This window comes from Podarcis gaigeae (assembly GCF_964106915.1).
Source record: "Podarcis gaigeae genome assembly, chromosome: 13".
NCBI classification, from domain to species: Eukaryota; Metazoa; Chordata; class Lepidosauria; order Squamata; family Lacertidae; genus Podarcis; species Podarcis gaigeae.
In genome coordinates, this window is record NC_139689.1 from 25,388,558 (window position 1) to 25,407,715 (window position 19,158).

Genomic DNA, 19,158 nt, shown 5'->3' on the forward strand with positions numbered 1-19,158 from the left:
TCAGCATGATTTTAATGGCTCTGCAGACAAGTATTAAAATAAATGGAGAATTAGCTGGATAGCTCAGTTGGTTGGAACATATGTGCTGATAACACCAATGTTGCAGGTTCGAAGTCTGTATGGGACAGATGTATATTCCTGCATTGCAGGGGTGGGCCTAGGTGATCCTTAGGCTTCCTTCCAACTCTACAATTCTATGATTGTATTATTCTAATAGATTTTATTTGCTATACATACAAGTATAAAAATAAATGGAGAATCACTTTTAGTATTCTTATGGGTTTTATTCTCTCTCTCTCTCTCTTTCTCTTACAGGTAACACACCGTTGTTTTCACATACAGAATGTCTAATCTGACCTCCACTTCTGGATTTCTGCTTCTGGAATTTTCTCAGGTCCGAGAACTGCAGGTCTTACAGTTCTTTCTGTTCCTAGCATTATACTTAATAATCATAATGGGGAATCTTTTGATCATTGTTGTGATAGCTGTTGACCATCGTCTACATATACCAATGTACTTCTTCCTAATGAACTTGGCCATTTCTGATATTGGCACAGTTTCTGTCACTCTACCCAAATCAATGTTTAACTTACTCATAAACAGCAGTCACATTTCCTATTTTGAATGTGTCTCTCAAATTTTCTTCTTTTTAGTCTTTGAATGCTTAGATTTTGCTATTTTAATAATAATGGCACATGACCGGTATGTTGCTATCTGCAATCCACTGCAATATGAACAAATCATGAATGAAGGAGCCTGCGTTCAGATGACAACCATTGCGTGGATTGTCAGTATTCTCTATTCTGCGTTACACACTGCTGGCACATTTTCAATGAACTTCTGCTCCAATCGTGTTGATCAATTCTTCTGTGAAATCCCCAAATTAATGAAATTGTCTTGCTCTGACTTATACCTAGTTGAAGTTGGAATTCTTGTATTTAGTTATATCATAGCATTGGTATGCTTCATTTTCATTATTAAAACGTACGTGTGGATCTTCACTACAGTCCTCAAAATCCCTTCCAAACAGGGACAGCATAAGGCCCTCTCCACTTGCCTGCCCCACCTCCTTGTTGTCTCTCTGTATGTGTTCTCTGCAACCTTTGTTTATGCAACACCACATAGTAATATCTCACCTGACCTGGATCTAGTCTTTGCTGTGATATATACTATACTTCCTTCTTTACTAAATCCCTTCATCTATAGCTTGAGAAACAAAGAGATCCAGACTGCATTGCAGAAGCTATTGAATCTTAAACACTTGTATGGTACTGTTCCCAAATTTGTTCTGAAAAGTTGAAATGCTGTAGAGCCCTATCTGGGAGGTGAGATCTCACATGGTGATGATTATTAGTGTCCCATCGCTAGATGATGTACACAGTGTGGGGACATGTGGGTGGCCCTGCTCCATGGTGGCTCCGAAGCTTTGGAATTCCATTTCCCTTGAGATTACTCAGGCATTCATGATGTTTCCTTTCTAAGCTTAACACAAGGGTTTTTTTGGGGAGGGGATTGCTATTGAATTGATGCTGAGTTGCTTGTTTATGTGTTCTTGATTTTAACTTGTGCTGATTGTATTCTGTTGTAGGTTCCTGGTTTTAAACTCTGAAATTACTGGATTGGATTGGGATATTTATATTTTAAATACATAAGGCGTAATGTCCTTATTTTCTTAGAATACACCCTTACCAGATTGTTAACCTTACTTTTTAAAAAAGAAGCTGTAGATACACACAGTGGGAACATATGTTGTTCTCTACCCATATTATTTTGGCAATGCTGCTTCTGTTCAGGTCTCCCAACAGTTCCAGCCAGCATGGCTCATGGCTACATTGTTCTATACTCACTTGAAAGTGAGTATAAATTTCCCTGAGCACTTGTTGAGCACTTCTACATTGTTTATACTCACTTGAAAGTGAGTATAAATTTCCCTGAGCACTTGCTGAATTTGGAAATTTATATCATGAAAAATGAAAGTTGCTTTGTGGAAACTAGGGGTTTTTCTTGGTTGTTATTATTTAGAATTAAACTCTTTAAATTTTGACGATATACACACTGTAAACATGAAGACGGGACTTAACATATTTTCATGTGTTGAGACTATGTGGCTCAAGAGATAAAGATTTAATTTACCACAAATGTTAGTGAAACAAGGCACAATTCATGTGATATGTTTATTCTAAATACAAAGTACCAAGGAACTGAACATTATATTTATTCATTCATTCCATTACCCCTAGCCAAGATACCTTTTGAACTAATGAAATACCTGTACATCTTTTTCCCCAGACAGAAATAAATAAATGCACAGGCTGGTTATTAGAAATAAGAAGCTTTCCAGCTATCCAAGTTCAATTGTTTGTTTGTGAGTGTTTGTGTATAGATGGGCAGATTGATACAGACTAATATTGTTAAAGGACTACAGGATTTGCTTTGAATATGTGCTTCCCCTTTAAGCCCATTATATTGTATCTCTATGATTGGACTCTGTGGGAGAAGGCACTGCAGTGTCTTTAAGCACCCTTTTTACATGTCTCAAGAGTCCATTGTGTTGCCATAAAGGGTTTTGAAGCAAAAAATTCTTACAGGTGTAAATGACATAAAGCAAACATAAAACAGCAGTAAATTCATTCACTCATTCATTTTACATGAATGATAAAATTTATGTAACTGTCATAAATAAAATAAAATAAAATAGAGCACTGACATCCTGAGGTTCTGTCACCACCAAACTGTCATGTGACAAGGGTCTTTGAGAGCAAAAGCAGTAAAAGGAAGCAGTAAAGAAAAACTGCAAAATCACTCTAGCATGCTGAATATCTGTGACTTATCCAGAGGATGACCCATTCTCTCTATAAATGTTTTGTATCTGTTTGCAGGCAGACTCAGTGGAGCCATGAGACTCTGAGTCTCTCTGTGTGTGGAGCCTGACTCAGGAATGGTGCCTGTGCTCAGTGAAGCCTGTACTCTGTTTTATGCTCTGAATGTGGTTTAATTTTCTGTTACACTATGCTGTTATTTGCAAACAAGTTTATTTTAAATCAGTAAAGCTTTTATTCTTTTACCGAAGAAGACTCTGCATTATTAATTTAAGCTGTGCATCACAAACCCCTTTGCTGAGGCTTGGCCTTTGTACTGGCTCAGCTCCACAATAGTTCTGTCAAACAGGTTATCATTTGGGAACTAAAATTTACAAAGTGTGTTCTCCTTCATAGAGAGCATATGTTGTGGTGGGGTCTGACAGGCCACCCCTCTGTCGCTGGGCGGATTAGTATGGATGACCATCCACAGTGATTGGGCAGTTGGGTTACTGGGCAAATTTTGGTGTTGCCATTTAGGGGGATGGACCAAAGATTATAAAATCAAGTCACTGACTGGGCTTTTTCACTGCGTGCATCAGATCACCCGCCCACTCTCCCTAATCTAGGGCTATTGCGTTGACCTAGCTATGCCTGTCATGGGGTTGTCTGCTTTTGGGGCAAGAGCCTGGTAGGAATTTTGTCCATTTGGCTGATTGGCTGGTGCCATTTGGTTTTTGCCTACTGCATAGCAAATTGTCACAACTTGTAAGGTTGTGGTTAGGCATTGGTTAAAAAATTGGTTGGTGGAGGGGTAAGGATTAGTGGTGCCTGCCCCTCCAATGCTGCTGCTGCAAGGGAATTCCATTAAAGGAATCCAGGGGCTTGCCATTCTTTCGTCTGTACCCCTGAATGGGACTTGGGCCTCGCAGGGGAGAGGTGAGGGTCTGGTGCCCGGCTCCATGGTCCCCCCAATATTGTTTTCCCTTACTGGCTTTTGCTGGAATCCGGAAGTCAGTTCTGTCCTGGGGCAGGGGACAGATAGTCGGAACCAATGCCTAAGCAACCACTCACATTTCTGTATTTTAATAAAGTTGTGGCCATAATTATGCCAAAAACCTTAAACAAAAACTATGTGTGAATTGTCAATTATTTAGGGGTGCCTTGGGGGACCTCGAAACACAACCCTTTGTAACATAGAAACATCAACAACAACCACCAATGGCATCTGCAAAATACTTTGTTGAGCCAGCCTCTCAACAATGTTCTATTTTCTCTGGAGGTTACAGCTGTAAAAGGCATATAGAACAACTCTTTGCAGGTACAGTATAGTACTTGCACGTTAAGCCAAAACCGGAACATCAAGGGAACAAAATATAATTAATTATAGACATTAACATTCCTATTGCCTTATTGGTGCCAATCATCTATTTAGGTTAGTGTGAAAACAAACAGAAGGCGAAGGAAAAAAATTCATTTTTCCGATGAGGTGCACTGGGCTCTTGGGAGAATGTCTCCAAGATGTCAAAGAAAATAGAACTACAAATTCCTTCCCATAGCTAATAGACCTCAGTGTTGGTAGAAACACACAGAGGGCTAGGTTTCAAAGAAAAATTAAGAAAGATCAAAGAACTGGGTGAACTATGTGCCTTGTCTGCCCATTGCAGACATTGCTGAGACAAGATAAAGTTCAACATACACATACATGCAACATAATACTTCAGAGTCTTCCTCCTAAACAACTGGATTCTTTCTTTTGAAAATTGCTGCATTTGAACTGATAAGAGATTTCCACCTGAAACCAGTGGTGCTTATTTCAATAATGTAAGTGAGTACATCCATTTACAGCCATTTAATAGTAAAATTCAATGCTCAAAGTATGTCTCATAAAATTTAGTGGGACTTAATCCCAGCTAAGTGTTCACAGGATTGCAGCCTACATTACTAAAATATACATGTTTTGTTATTAAAATAGCAATTGTAAGAATTCAATCCAAAAGTGATAACACTATACCTCTTGATGAATTGCAATTTAGTAGTTTCATGGTGCAATCTCCTTTTGCAGTTTCTTTTTTCAAGTGCAACCATATTAAGCTCAAAAAATACTCTCTCCAAGTTCGGTTGAATGAATTTCTATGGGTGCTGGAACTACTAAGAGGGAATCTTTTCCAATATTAACACAAGACAGAGTCTGTTGGAAAGGAGGCAATCTCAGATAATAGGAGACCAATTCACTTAGCATTCTAATATGTAATATGAGTAGTATAATTGTGACCAGAAACTAATTTGTAAACCACTGCAGGTGACTTGTGAGTTCAAAATTGAACCCTGTTCAGTAGTAACACTACTGCATTTTGAACCAGCTGAAATTTCTGAGATATCTATCTATTTTTCTGAAGGATAGAGTAATTATGCAGATTTCCTCCCGTACCCCCAAAGATTCTCATTTACTCAAGATGCATTTATGACATCCACTTTGTTGTACTATGAGGAAAATATTGAAGGGGCAATAGGAATATCACAGTCCTCCCTACACGAAACACACATTTCATGGTGGATTGCAGCACTCCCCATAACATTAATAAATATTAATTTAAAATATCTGCATAAAAGCATTAAATGAAATGGAGAATCAGTTCTGATATTTTGTGGGATTTTCTATCTCTCACAGATAGCTGGCAATCTTGTGTGACATAAAAATGGACAATCTGACATCCACATCTGAATTTCTACTTTTAGAATTTTCTCGGAACCGAGAACTACAGATACTACACTTCTTTGTGTTCCTAGGACTATACTTGTTAACGGTAATTGGGAATCTTTTGATCATCTTTTTAATAGCCCTTGACCATCACCTGCATACACCAATGTACTTCTTCCTCATGAACCTGGCCGTTTCTGATATTGGCTCAGTTTCTGTCATTCAACCCAAATCCATGGTTAATTCAATCATGAATAACAGGCACATTTCGTATGCTGCTTGTGTCACTCAGGTTTTCTTCTTTTTCCTCTTTGGATGCTCTGATTTTACCCTGTTAACCATAATGGCACATGACAGGTATGTTGCCATCTGTAATCCACTGCAATATGAAGTAGTTATGAACAAAGAGGCCTGCATTCAGATGATAACCATTGCATGGATCACCAGTATTCTCTATGCTGTCTTACACACTGCAGGCACATTTTCCATTACCTTCTGTTCCAATCGTGTTGATCAATTCTTCTGTGAAGTCCCAAAACTACTAAAATTATCTTGCTCTGACTTATACCTAGTTGAAGTTGGACTTCTTGTGTTTAGCTGTATTTCTGTTTTTGGATGCTTTGTCTTCATCATTGTAACTTATGCATGGATCTTGAGTACAGTCCTCAAAATGCCTTCTGAACAGGGACGGCATAAGGCCCTTTCCACCTGCCTGCCCCACCTCATGGTTGTCTCTGTCTTCATTTTCACTGCAGTCTTTGCCTACATCAGACCACCTAGTAATAGCTCATCTGGCCTGGATCTGGTCTTTGCTGTGATATATACTATTCTTCCCCCTATGCTCAACCCATTCATCTATAGCATAAGAAACAAAGAGATCCAGACTGCATTGTGGAAACAATTGAATCTTAAGCAATTTCCTTTCACTGTTCCCAGATATATCCAGAAATGCTTGGGATTCCCTTGAACAGTCCTGCCCAGGCAATGAAAGTGTTGAGATCTGCGAAAGAATTCCCATCAGTGGAGACAGATAAAATGTGGGGCCACAGAGGTGGTCTTCCATGTCTGCTAGTAGTTATCATGGTTGCTACACATTATCTCTTTTAATTTATATTGATGTTTTTAAAATATATTCTATCTATTTGCTCTGTTTAGCTTTGCTTTTATGCTGGGGTTGTTTCTTTATTATTGATGATGTATGCTTGTTTTAAATGATGCTGATGGTGGTGTATTGTAGGCTTATTGATGTACAGCCTGAGATCTCTGCATTAAGCATAGATGTAAATATGTTGCCTCCCATGTTTAACTATGTTTGCTTGCACCATTTTATCTTTTCAGGACATGTATGTGTAATCTCCCCACATTCCTTGCATGTTTTTCTGGAGCCTTTAAGAAAGAAGGATTGTAGGATTAACTTTCTGTTTATCTATTAATGTGTGATATTGATGCCTGGTATTAATGGTGTATTTTTCTCAAGAGTCTCACATGGGAACAGTTGAGCTAATGCCATTACTTTTCAAAATGGCAACAGCAAGTCAATCTACCATACTAGCTATATTGTACCAATATTTCTGTGAAATCCCAAACTACTAAAATTGTGTTGCTCTGACATCTTGTGTTTAGCTGTATATCTGTGTTTGGATGCTTTGTTTTCATAATTGTAACTTACATGTGGATCTTGACTGCAGTCCTCAAAATGCCTTCTGAACAGGGACACCATAAAGCCCTCTCCACCTGCCTTCCCCACCTCCTGGTTGTCTCTCTGCTTATGTTCACTGGACTCTTTACCTACATCGGACAACCGATGAGTAACAGCTCATCTGGCCTAGATCTTTTCTTTGCTGTGATATTTACTGTTCTTCCCCCTATGCTCACCCCATTCATCTGTAGCATGAGAAACAAAGAGATCCAGACTCTTGGACTCTGTGGAAACAATTGAATCTTAAGCAATTTCCTGACACTATTCCCAGGTTTATTCTGAAATGTTTGGGCAATCCTAGGAGTTGAGATCTGCTGGGGTTGCAGGCATGAAAAGTAGAATACACATGTGTTGTTGCCCTGTACTCCATAGATATTATTTTGTTGAGTTTTGAAAAATTAAACCATTATTACAGTTCATCGTAGTGTCACCCAGATAGACTGTGAACAGGGTAATTTTGCTATTGCAACAATCCCTACCCTGGACCTTTCCATATCTTGTTGGCATCCAACTACTATCAGCCAGGACCACTTATCATCCTGTTTTGTGTTGAAGGGAAATGGTGCCCAACAAAATATCAAAGGCCATTGGTTCCCCACTCACTTAAATTGATTGGTTTTCTATTGTCATCTAAAAGCAATGCATGGTATTAAAGTACTAGCATTTATCTCCCCCTGTGTTGCTTTCCATGTTGTTACCAGGTAAACCAAATGGTCTTTGCTGTGATGTATGCTATACTTCCCTCATCATTAAATCCCTGCATTTATAGCTTGAGAAACGAAGAGAGCCAGACTACATTGCAGAAGCTATTGAATCTTAAACACTTGTATGGCACAGATTTGTTCTGAAAAGCTAAAATATTGTAGAGCCCTGCCTGGGAGGTGATATCTTACACGGAGACACTTATTATTGTCCAATCACTGGGGGACATGTGGGTTGGCCTGTTCCCATGGCATGTGGTTACATTTTTCATAGTGGAACAGTTAGGGCCAGAGGCGCTAGCTTGCGAGGGATGTGGGAGGACAATGTCATGAGTGCGACATTGTGGTGTCCTGTTGTTGACCACATGAGCATTGCACCTCCCACCCTAAGCTGGGCATAAGCTTCCCAGACTTTGTGAAGGAGATGCTAGGGGTCTGACAGGATGCTGGAATCCTCCTGCCTCCTTCCAAAAGCCAGATAAGGTTTGGGAAGATGGCAGGATGGATCTTGGACCCATCAGAGCCTCGTGCCTAACTCCCAAATCTGGGCAGAAGCTTCCTGGGCTTCAGGAAGGAGGCACCAGGGGAACATCTAGGGGACTAACCTAGGACTCAGCTATACAGCTCTAATAAAATGTTTTAAGTGTGTTTTAAGTGCAGTATACAATGTGACACTAGATGGTGATGGTGAGCCTTATGGAAAATTCAGTGTGTTTTTAAAAAAGCTTTTAAAACAGCATTTTCAGAATGGTTTTTATATGTGTGCAGATTCCACCCTAGTCTCCTTAGGCCAATGACTGCATGCCACTGGCCTGCTCCATGGTGGCTCCCCAGCTTTGGAATTACATTTCATTTGAGATTTCACAGGCATCCATGGTGGGGGTTTCCCCCTGACCCACTTCTGATTCATTTCAAGCTGAGCTCCTTGTTTTATTATTGTTAATGTATTTATGTTTTCACTGCTGTTGATTAAAGTTTATTGTAGCTTGATGGGATAACAGGATATCAGTATTTTAAATAAATAAATAAATAAATAAATAGTAATGCCCTTTTATATATCAGAATACTCCCACAGTTCACTGTTAACCTTGCCTGCAGAGTCACACAATAAGCGTGAGTCATCATCATCCATATCATTATGATGTATGCCATTATTATTTTTAAAGTGTGCCATAAATGTATACCATGGACAAGTGGAATTTGTCAACACTCAAGCATTACAGTCAATGGAGTGGCACCTTGAGTTTATTGAAGTGATAATAATAATAATAACAATAATTTTATTATTTGTACCCCGCCCATCTGACTAGGTTGCCTCAGCCACTCTGGGCAGCTTCCAACATATTAGTATATAAAAAACATAATAAAACATTACACAGTCTTTCAAGTGCTTGAATAATATTTTTAAAAAAATTAGTCACCCTTTTACATTTTGTGCTTTTTCTTTTTAAGATTTTATTTATACTTTTAATTTTACGACAAACACAAAACAAGAATTTGAATTATTCCACTTCATATTTCGACTCCCATCTCCCCTATTTGTGGTTTCTTACATTTATACTGTTTTTTACTGCAGTTCTAAGTTAACCTTATTTATTGTTTATCCCAGATAGTCAATATATGTTTTCTGTCACTGTACATTTTACTTTAGTAATAATAATAATAATAACAATAATGTATTATTTGTACCCCGCCCATCTGGCTGGGTTTCCCCAGCCACTCTGGGCGGCTTCCAACAAAGTTGGAACAAAGTCCTGCTAATGTCTTAATTTGTTTACAATAATTGTGTAAATAGTCAATAAACGGTTTCCATTCTGCATTAAAAAAATTATCTTGATTTCTTATTCTAAAATTCCTATAATTCCTAAAAGAAAAGCCTCTGGTTTCCTAATAAAAGTTATTTTAAACATTTTTTTTTTCAATTCACCATATATCATTTCCCAGTAGACTTTTACCTTATTACAAGTCCATCACATATGGAAAAATGTACCGTAACTTCTTTACCTTTACATTTCTAACAGGTATTTTATTTAGAGTTACACATTTTTGCTAATCCATTGGGTGTCAAATGCCATCTATACATCATTTTCATATACAGGTAGTTTTTCCTCAACCATAACTTGCTATAAAACTTAGATCTATATTCCACAACCACTCCCATGCCAACATTTCAATATTATGACCAATATTCATTGCCCGATGTATCATTGAGGATTTCTCTTGTTCATCCACTCTGTGCTTCATTTTAAATCAGGAGATTAGACTGAAACTGTAGATTCATGTTGTACTCCTACAAAGCAATGTAAAAAAAATGCAATGCCATGATGTAACTTTCTTTTTCAGATATAAGATAGATGGGAATGGCTTCAGATTCTTGGCACAATCAAACTCATTTGATTTTGTATCTCTAATACTGGAGACTGTGGGAGAAGGAACTGCTAAAGTGGTCAAACCAGTCTCTTTGTTAAGGTAATGACCCCAGCCAGCCTGTTAAGTATCCTTATTACATGTCTTTTGACCTAGACAAGTTTGTCTAGTCTCCAGTGGAGCTATGAAGACAAAGAGATTTGACTTCCTCTCTGTGCTGAAGCTAAAGTTATGGGTTTGGGGCTCTGTGGGAACCTAACAGAGTAGAAAGATAGATTTGCCCTCACGGTCACATAACGGCCATGGCAGGTGAAGGGAGGGCCACAGGAATGAACACAGAAGACTGGTATTGGGTTGAATTAGGCCAAAACTGATTACAGGAAAGAGTTGGTTTGGCTAAGGCACTGGGCATGTATCCAGCATCAGGGAGACTGCCTTCCACCTGATAGGAATGTGATGGGGTTGAACTTGTGTTGGACAAGGAACTGCAGTCTCTTTTTTAAGCACCCCTTTTCACATGTCTCAAGAGTTTGCTCCTCATTCCCTGCAGCTTGATGCCACATCATCCTAGGTGTAGGAATTTGTCATTGTGTAGACTTATATGGGGCTAGGAACACACAAATACATGATTAACTGAAACCTAAATTATGGCATGGGGAGCGAAGGACTCCTTAGAACCCTGAAGGAGGAGAAAGATGTGTTGGGCAGTTAATGTTATGGCCCTTCCATCCTTTGCTCAGGGGTTTCTGTGTGTGTGTACCATATATTAAAGACCAGACTCCACTGACTTAGTGACTTTCATTCTAAAAACACCAAAACAGAAGTTAAGTGCTTGTGTAACTTATTTTAAATATATATATTGTATGACTACTACTACTAACAACAACAACAACAACAACAACAACAACAACACTTTTATTGATCTTGAACATTGCACTTTGTAGCCAAGACGTTGTACATCAAACAACCTTTCTTGTCAGGAAAAAAAGAAAATAAATGAAGTAAAAAGGGAGGGAAATAAGATAAAGAAAAATGATGTGTGAATGAGAAAAGGGGCAACATAACAAAACAAAATAAATAGATTGAAAGGGAAAATATCATCATTTACATTGTCATTCCAGAAATGTAAAAATAAAACCCATAGCTCAATAAATTTGTTTTCTTGATAATTATGTACAGTATTGTTTTATGTAATTATGTAAGTTTATCCTTAAGATAAATTTGCCAGGTTTTCCTTAGCCAATGAGTTGTACCTTTTTCTTGATTTTATGTGTGTTTTTTTTGTAAACTACTTTGAGTCTTGTTTTTTAAATAAGTGTGGGGGGTATTTTTTCCATTTTTTGTGCAATATACCATTTTGCTGTTAGCAGTGTAGCAACCTGCTGTAAATCAGTATTACTGACTTCAGAATGAACTTTCAAAAAGAAGAGTTATTTTAGGGTTTCTGGGAAGATCATAGCCTGTACTTCTTTCAGTATTTCCCCTCAGACATTCTTAATGTATTTTAATAAGGGATTTTTAGTGAAGAACTTATACAGATGAAAGTGATATAAAACAAACATCAAACAGCAATACATAAATAAGGCTCTTACATGAATGATATAATTTACACAAGTGTCCTAAAATAAATAAAACAGAGCACTGTCATACTGAACTTCTATGTTTCAGATTGTGTCAGCAGACAACCTTTTCTGAAGCTTGGTATTTGTTCTGGCTTATCTCTACAGCAGTTCTTTCAAATGTATTGACACTTGGGAACTAAAACTTGCAGCTAAAACAAAAACATCAACTAACAAAAACTTACAGTGCTGCAGACATTCCTAACTCATTTTAAAACTTATGGGGAACATCATAAGATTCAGGGCCTTAGAGCAAGGAGACAACAGGCGTAACCCAAATTACTCTGAGATAATGAATTTGCTGCCCATAATAGTGGCCATGTCTTGCCTCAAATCTCCCACTGAGTATGTGCAACCTTGTTATACTGCTATACATAAGTGGATTACCTTCTGCCCTCGTAACAACATGTAGTAGATTCCAGGTCAGTATCCCAGAGGCATTAAAGAGATGTCAGAAATTTGTTCTAAGAGTGGCACTCAACCTCTCATGAAAAAACATTTATTTGTTCACTGGCAAATAGTCTCTTGGTAGACTTGTCTTACCTGGAAGGAAGCATTCACGTTTTTCAAAATGTCTCTGGTCTTTTAATGGAGGAATTTGGGGGCAATTGGAGAGAAACATGTATATATACCAAAATGTTTATATGCATTTAATTTAGCGGATGCCAATCCTAACCTAAACCTAAACTCCCATCATCCTTTACCATTGTGCACACAGACTGAAACTGATGAGAGTTGAAGTCTAAAACAGATGGAAGGCATCAGGTTGGCTAAAGTATAAGTTTGTATGAAGAGCTATCACCAAGAAGTTTGTGCTTAGGGATGAAATTCAGAAAAGGGATTCTTAGAAGAGCCCTTCAGATTCAACATTTTCCACAGGGCAACCTTGATATCTTTGTTCCTCAAGCTGTAGATCAGTGGATTCATCAGGGGTGGAACCACAGAATATATAACTGCAAACGCCAAATCCAGATCAGATTGTGAATTAGTGGGAAGCCTGAGGTAGGCAAAAATTCCAGTGAATACAAACATGGAGACCACAATAAGGTGGGGAAGGCACGTGGAGAAGGCCTTTTGCCTTCCCTGCACCGAGGGAATTCTCAGCACTGTAGTGAAGATTTGGACATATGTTACAATGATGAAAATGAAGCAACTGAGCACTATGCTGACACTCAGCACAAGAACACCAACTTCAACTAGGTATAAATCAGTGCAGGAGAGCTTGAGCAACTGTGGGATTTCACAGAAGAACTGATCAACCACATTAGAGCAGAAGGAGTTTGCAAAAGTGCTACTTGTGTGTACTATTCCATAGACAAGGCCGCTTATCCATGCGCTTGCAACCATTTTCATACAGGCTACTTTGTTCATTATTGTCTCATACCGCAGCGGGTTGCAAATGGCAGCATAGCGATCATGTGCCATCACTGTGAGGAGGGCAAAATCTGATGCTACAAAAAAGAGTAGGAAGAAAACCTGGGCAACACATCCAGAATGAGAAATCAATCTGGTATTAAAGAAAGAATTAACTATGGATTTAGGTATAGCTACAGAAATTGAACCAAGGTCCAGCATTGCTAGGTTCATCAGGAAGAAGTACATGGGAGTGTGGAGGTGATTGTCAGAGACTATTGCAGATATGATGAGAAGATTTCCAGTCACAGTTGCTAAGTACAATGCCAGGAATACAAAGATGTGCAAGAGCTGCAGCTCTCGAATCTCAGAGAACTCCAGCAGTAGAAAATGGGACACGAAACTCATGTTGGCTGTAGTTTCCATCATTACAAATTGTATGCTATGTCAAAGAAAAGGAAAAGAAATAGATACATGTAACACTTCACTAAAATCTGCCAAGTACAGAAGTTAAGCAATGGTACTTGATTTGCATTCATGTCAACATTTGTGGTCTAGGTGCTGGGTAGCATGGGTCTTACCTGAGATACTTGAGGAATTCAGTTTCTGTGAATTCTGAGGTGAACTCAGTTGATCTACCCCTGCTAGACTCTTGTGCAGATCATGCCAAGATTATCCTTTACATTCTGCATTCTTTTGAATTCTGCAATACAGTTCCAACTCAACGCCCCCCCCCAAAAAAAAACACCTCTACTGGAATGTGTATTTGGATACAATATATTTAGAAATGCATATACTGATGTAAGATGTATAAGTATACATTTTATATCCATGTATGCATTTCTAAATATATTGTATCCAAATACATACCATATTTGGATTTAAGTAAATATATACGTTATATAAAAATACTTTACAGTGGTACCTTGGTTTACAGCCATGATCCGTTCTGGAGGTCCGGTTGTAAACCAAAACAGGTTGTAACCCAAGGCTTAGGTTGTAATCCAAAAAAGGGACACGCATCCAGGTTTGATGTGGTTGTAATTCAAAATGGTTGTAAACCAAAGTACCATTGTATAATAAAATAGAAGTTGGAATCCAAATCATAGTCTGGGAGTACTCCTACATTCCAATTTATCACTAGCAGTGGTTCTCAACCTTTTTTGGGGGCCAAGGTCCACTTAAGCATCTCTAAAATCCTGATTCCCCCCCCCCCAACATATAATTGTTATTATTCAAAAAGTGAACTCCTATTCACATGGAGGAAGTCTAAAAGGCCATTGACTTGGTCTGACTCATTCTCAGATTGCCCCCCTTAAAAATGAAAATGCTCCCCTCTTGGGCGTGTGTTGGGAACCACGGCACTAGAGTCTCAAGTCTCTGTAGCCAGGGGTGCTTATGCCTGGTTGGCATATGACCATTATTGGGCCATGATAGCATAGCCTCAGTTGTCCATGCTCTAATGACCTCCTATGTAAGTTATTTAAAATGTACTCTGCATGGGGCTGCTCTTGAAGATAGTCCAGGAGCTACAGTTAGTGCAGAAAATAGCTGCTAAGTTGGTAAGTGCAACAGTCTGATTGGACCATGTGTCCAAATGTGTTTTGGCTTTAACAACCCTCTGCACTGGGGTATGTATACTGTAAAAGCAGTGCTTTTACATGTCTCAGTATGTGTTTCAACAGCCGTCCTTTATTACATTATGATTATATATCTCCAAGTTTGCAGCAGCATGCGTGAGCCCAGTTACACGCTATATCAAGCCTAGTTTTCCCCAATAGCTCCTATTAGGATTGCTCTGCCTATGCTCTGTAAAAGACCACTCTATTTCTATTAACAGAATGCTCTAATTAAACTAGCAGTACAAACACAAAATGCTTCACTTGAGCCCAGGATAACCATTTTAAATTTTCTAATTTCAGTGAGTTCAGCGTTAACATAAATATCTTCCCAAAATAGTTTTTCTGACTATAGTAGTTCCTAACTGAGTGGATCTTGCCCTAATAGTTAAACTCAAAGTGTACTGAAAGTTGGCAGAATTTCGAATGCACTACAGCCCCAGCCCCACCAATTTCACATGGGTTCGCACCCCTTATTCTGCAAAGAGGCTTTTCATAGGTTACAAACTGCTGCCTGAACTTACTTAAGGCAAATTATGTTAGGATTCAAGCAAGAGTTTTTAGTGGCTACAAACTCACCAAGTCAGAACCACAAAGGCATACCATAATTAAGCTCCAATCAATTATAACCATTATAAGAGTTTCCTTACTGCTTTTGCAAGATATCTGAATGTTTCAATTTCATTTCATTTTACAGTGCAGTCTAAACCCAGGCTTTACCGAAATGATGGAATTTGGATTTGGTAGATCTTGGGCATTCCCATCTGAGCTGGGGCTATGCTAGCATATGTTCTTTACCCCACCTGAGCTAGAAGTATACTGGTATAAGTCCCTCAACCTCAGCTCCAAAAGGCAGATTTCCGTGAACAATGAAGCTGCCCACAGAAAACTACACTAGCAATTTCTAAATTTTCATTATATAAATAACTCACCATCTTCTTTCTAGACAATGCAGTCACCAGATGCAGCTTCTTCATTTGCTGCTTCCAAGTGATGTGTATCTGTCTAGCTATCCGGGATGTTTTGAAGTTCTTCAGCTCTTCTTTGTTTTGAGACTCATGAAGATCTTTTTAAACAGATGATACAAATTTGACACCCTGAGGCAGAGTTTTGTTAATCAGTTTATGTCTTCGTCTCAAGAGCCCCAAATAATTCCCCCAGATAAGCATGCAGATAAAAGTTAACTTACCTGCACTGTGCACTATTTCAAAGTTATCTACTCCTCACAATGTCTCTTTCTGTACTACAATAAAGATGTAAAGGCTCATTGGTAACTAGCGTAAGAATGGCCCTCTATTTGAATAGTTGTCAGAGGGCAGTGCTTTTATGTTCTCTATTTGATATCTACTTACAATTACTGGGTGCCAAGATCCAGGTTTGGGGCAAGTATACACTTCAGTGAAAGAATCCCGGCAGAGATTTAAAGTCACAAAATATGCAGGAAAGTAAAGTATAGAAATATAGGCTGCTTGACGTTTAAAATATACCCTTCAAAGTGAGTTCCAAAGTTTCATTTTCTCTCAGCATAGGAAAATACCACATTTTTGTAAGTTAGAAATTGGTTTCCATGTAAACTTTTCAAAGGTCAGGTTCACATGTTTTTCCATACATCAGTCAAAAAAGTTGCACACGCAGTAAAATCAGGCTTAGTTGCAAAGTGGTGAAAGTTATTGGTACAGAAACTCAATAGTTTATAGGAACTCAATAGAGGCTTGTTAGAGCCATGTGACTAAGCCATGTGATGCACCCATCACCCTATTTGCCTCTCTTCCTACACTGAGGAAAAGTTCCGTGCCTATAATGTAATGTATAGTTTCAGTTGTAGATAAATATAAAACGTTATTAAACCCATTTAGAGAATAGGTTGTCAATGGTAGAAATCCAAATGAATTTCCCCCCAAATTGTCTATGGGGGGTATTACTTGAAATACTTAGGTAGGGAATGAATGAAACACCAATTTAATAATTAAAGGCATTTATTTGCTAAACAAGAACAAAACGAAGCAAAGTATATAAATTCAGATAGCTTTGAGCTACTGGGAAATTTCCTCCGGAGCAGCAGCGCATCATTTTACTCCTTCGGTCAAAGGCTGGCATTGGTATCTCTTTAAGCAGGGGCACTACTGGTCCTAATATACTATCTGAGTGTGAGAATATGGAAGACAGCCACATTCTTGGGGTCAACCAGGGAAAGGACCAATGACTTACATCAAAAGGTTGGCAAGCTGCCATCTCCACTGTCAGTCTAATATGCACTTATCCCTATCATGTCCATGATCTTGCTAACCCATAAATCAATGACAAATCTTGGCAATCAGCCCAGATTGACCCCATGTACTGATAAGATACACCACCACAATCATGCCAGTTATCTCTATAGTCCAAAAATAAGCTTGCATTCCATTATATGACGTCTACCATATATAGTTAATTCCTCAAAACATGCAGCTTAAAATGTCAAAAAATTGCAGTGGCTGTCCATTAGCTAAGCAGGTTCAAGTTTTATACATGTCCTACATAAGACCCCAGAGGTGTAATATGTTCAAATGCCACTTTTTCCGCGTGATCACATGCCTTAAATATTTTACAATACACCTACATCACCCTTTTGTTTTGATGATCAATGGGGCAGTGAGAACTGTCATGAGTTACTTGGACTTGGACTTGCCTGTGTACTAAGAATGCCAGAGGAAGCTGTTCTTCATATTTCATCTTTAGAGGGAAAACACCATGTATTATTATTATTATTAGTAGTAGTAGTAGTAGTATTAAAGAATTTCATTTTTAAAGAAATAAAGTGATACAGAGAAAAAAAGGGGAAGTGATGGGGAGAAGAACAAAGATATGTATACGAAAAATACACAGAGGTACCTTGGTTTAAGAACAATTTAGTTTATGAACAACTTGGATTAAGAATGCGGCAAACCCGGACGTACATAGGTGTTTTGGTTTCTGAACTTTGCCTTGGAAGCAGAACATGTTCCGCTTCCTGTTGAGTGTGTTCCATTTGTAAATCGAGTCCCCTGCTGCTATGGGAAAGCACACCTTGGTTTAAGAACACTTTGGTTTAAGAACAGACTTCTGGGACAGATTAAGTTCATAAACCAAGATACCACTGCATATAGAAAAATGCAATGTACTTTACTCCCATACATTCTTATATAAATAACCTCCTACATTCTGTATAAATTCATTCCAAATATTGTCATATTTATCCAAAAAAGTCTAAGTCTGTAAACAGTCCGTCCACAAGTTGTGAATGTTGTTATATTGTTGATCCATTGATTAAAGGGTATCATATATTTATTCTTCCAATTCATGTATGATGTATGATTTCTGTGATGGTGACCCAAGTATGGAATCACTTCCAAAAATGGGTACTCTTAGCACCAACATACTATTCTTTTTTTTTTAACAGAAGGTTAAAGCTTTATTGTTTTCCCAGGCATTTTTATTTTTGATTATGATATTTCTAACCAGGTTGAATGTCTTTATTCCTCTTCATTTCATTGTATTGTTGATCTGTTATTTCTCAATGTATTTGTCATTTTACATTTATCTCAATACCCTCCTAAATTACTGATTTATTTTTAATGGAAGGGATGGATAAAATATAATTGCATTTAAAAAACAAACAAACCAAAAAACATGGTGCACCATTGCTTAGATAAAGGCTAAGACGTGTGGGTACACACACAGTTAAAGAAGAAAACTGGATGATGTGTTTTGGCTAAAACCTAATAGCTTTGACAAGGCAGCCTTGATCTCCTTGTTTCTCATACTATAAATCACTGGATTCAACATGGGTGGAACCATAGAATATACCACAGTAAATACCAGATCCTGATCAGAAGGGGTGTTAGATGTAGGCCTCAGGTAGGCAAAGAATCCAGTAAATAATAATGTGGAGATAACAATGAGGTGAGGAATGCAAGTTGAGTAAGCCTTTTGCCTTCCCTGTGCAGAGGGAATTTTCAACACTGCATAGAAAATCTGCACATAAGTTACTATGATAAAGGTAAAACAGCTTAGTCCTATGATAATGCTCAACATAACAGCTCCAATTTCAATTAGATATAAATCGGAGCATGCAAGCTTCAGTAATTGTGGAATTTCACAGAAGAACTGATTGACAACATTGGAGCAAAATGGGGTTGCAAAGGTGCAGCTGGTGTGTAGTACTGCATGGAGAAGACCACTAGTCCATACACATGCCAGCATTTGTATGCAGGCTTGCTTGTTCATCACCATCTCATAGTGCAATGGATTGCAGATGGCAACATACCTATCATAAGCCATGA

General features: G+C 38.3%; 3 protein-coding genes across 3 annotated transcripts in view; 2 read left to right on the forward strand and 1 right to left on the reverse strand.

Annotated features, from left to right (window-relative positions):
* Positions 1-343: 343 nt before the first annotated feature.
* Positions 344-1,300, forward strand: LOC310830486 (olfactory receptor 14A16-like; the record flags this gene model as incomplete). The annotated part of the gene is made up of 1 exon (XM_083710266.1): positions 344-1,300. The coding sequence occupies one exon, from the start codon at positions 344-346 to the stop codon at positions 1,298-1,300; it is 957 nt and encodes a 318-aa protein (XP_083566392.1).
* A 4,197-nt stretch (positions 1,301-5,497) lies between these two features.
* Positions 5,498-6,466, forward strand: LOC310830487 (olfactory receptor 14A16-like; the record flags this gene model as incomplete). The annotated part of the gene is made up of 1 exon (XM_083710267.1): positions 5,498-6,466. One exon carries the CDS (start codon positions 5,498-5,500, stop codon positions 6,464-6,466), a length of 969 nt encoding a protein of 322 aa, XP_083566393.1.
* Positions 6,467-12,701: 6,235 nt separating this feature from the next.
* Positions 12,702-19,158, reverse strand: part of LOC310830488 (olfactory receptor 14I1-like) — a gene marked incomplete at both ends in the record, with an annotated part of 50,565 nt that continues 44,108 nt past the window's right edge. The window contains one exon of the mRNA XM_083710268.1: positions 12,702-13,361. Coding sequence (XP_083566394.1) covers positions 12,702-13,361 — 660 coding nt within the window. The remainder of the gene's footprint in view (positions 13,362-19,158) is intronic.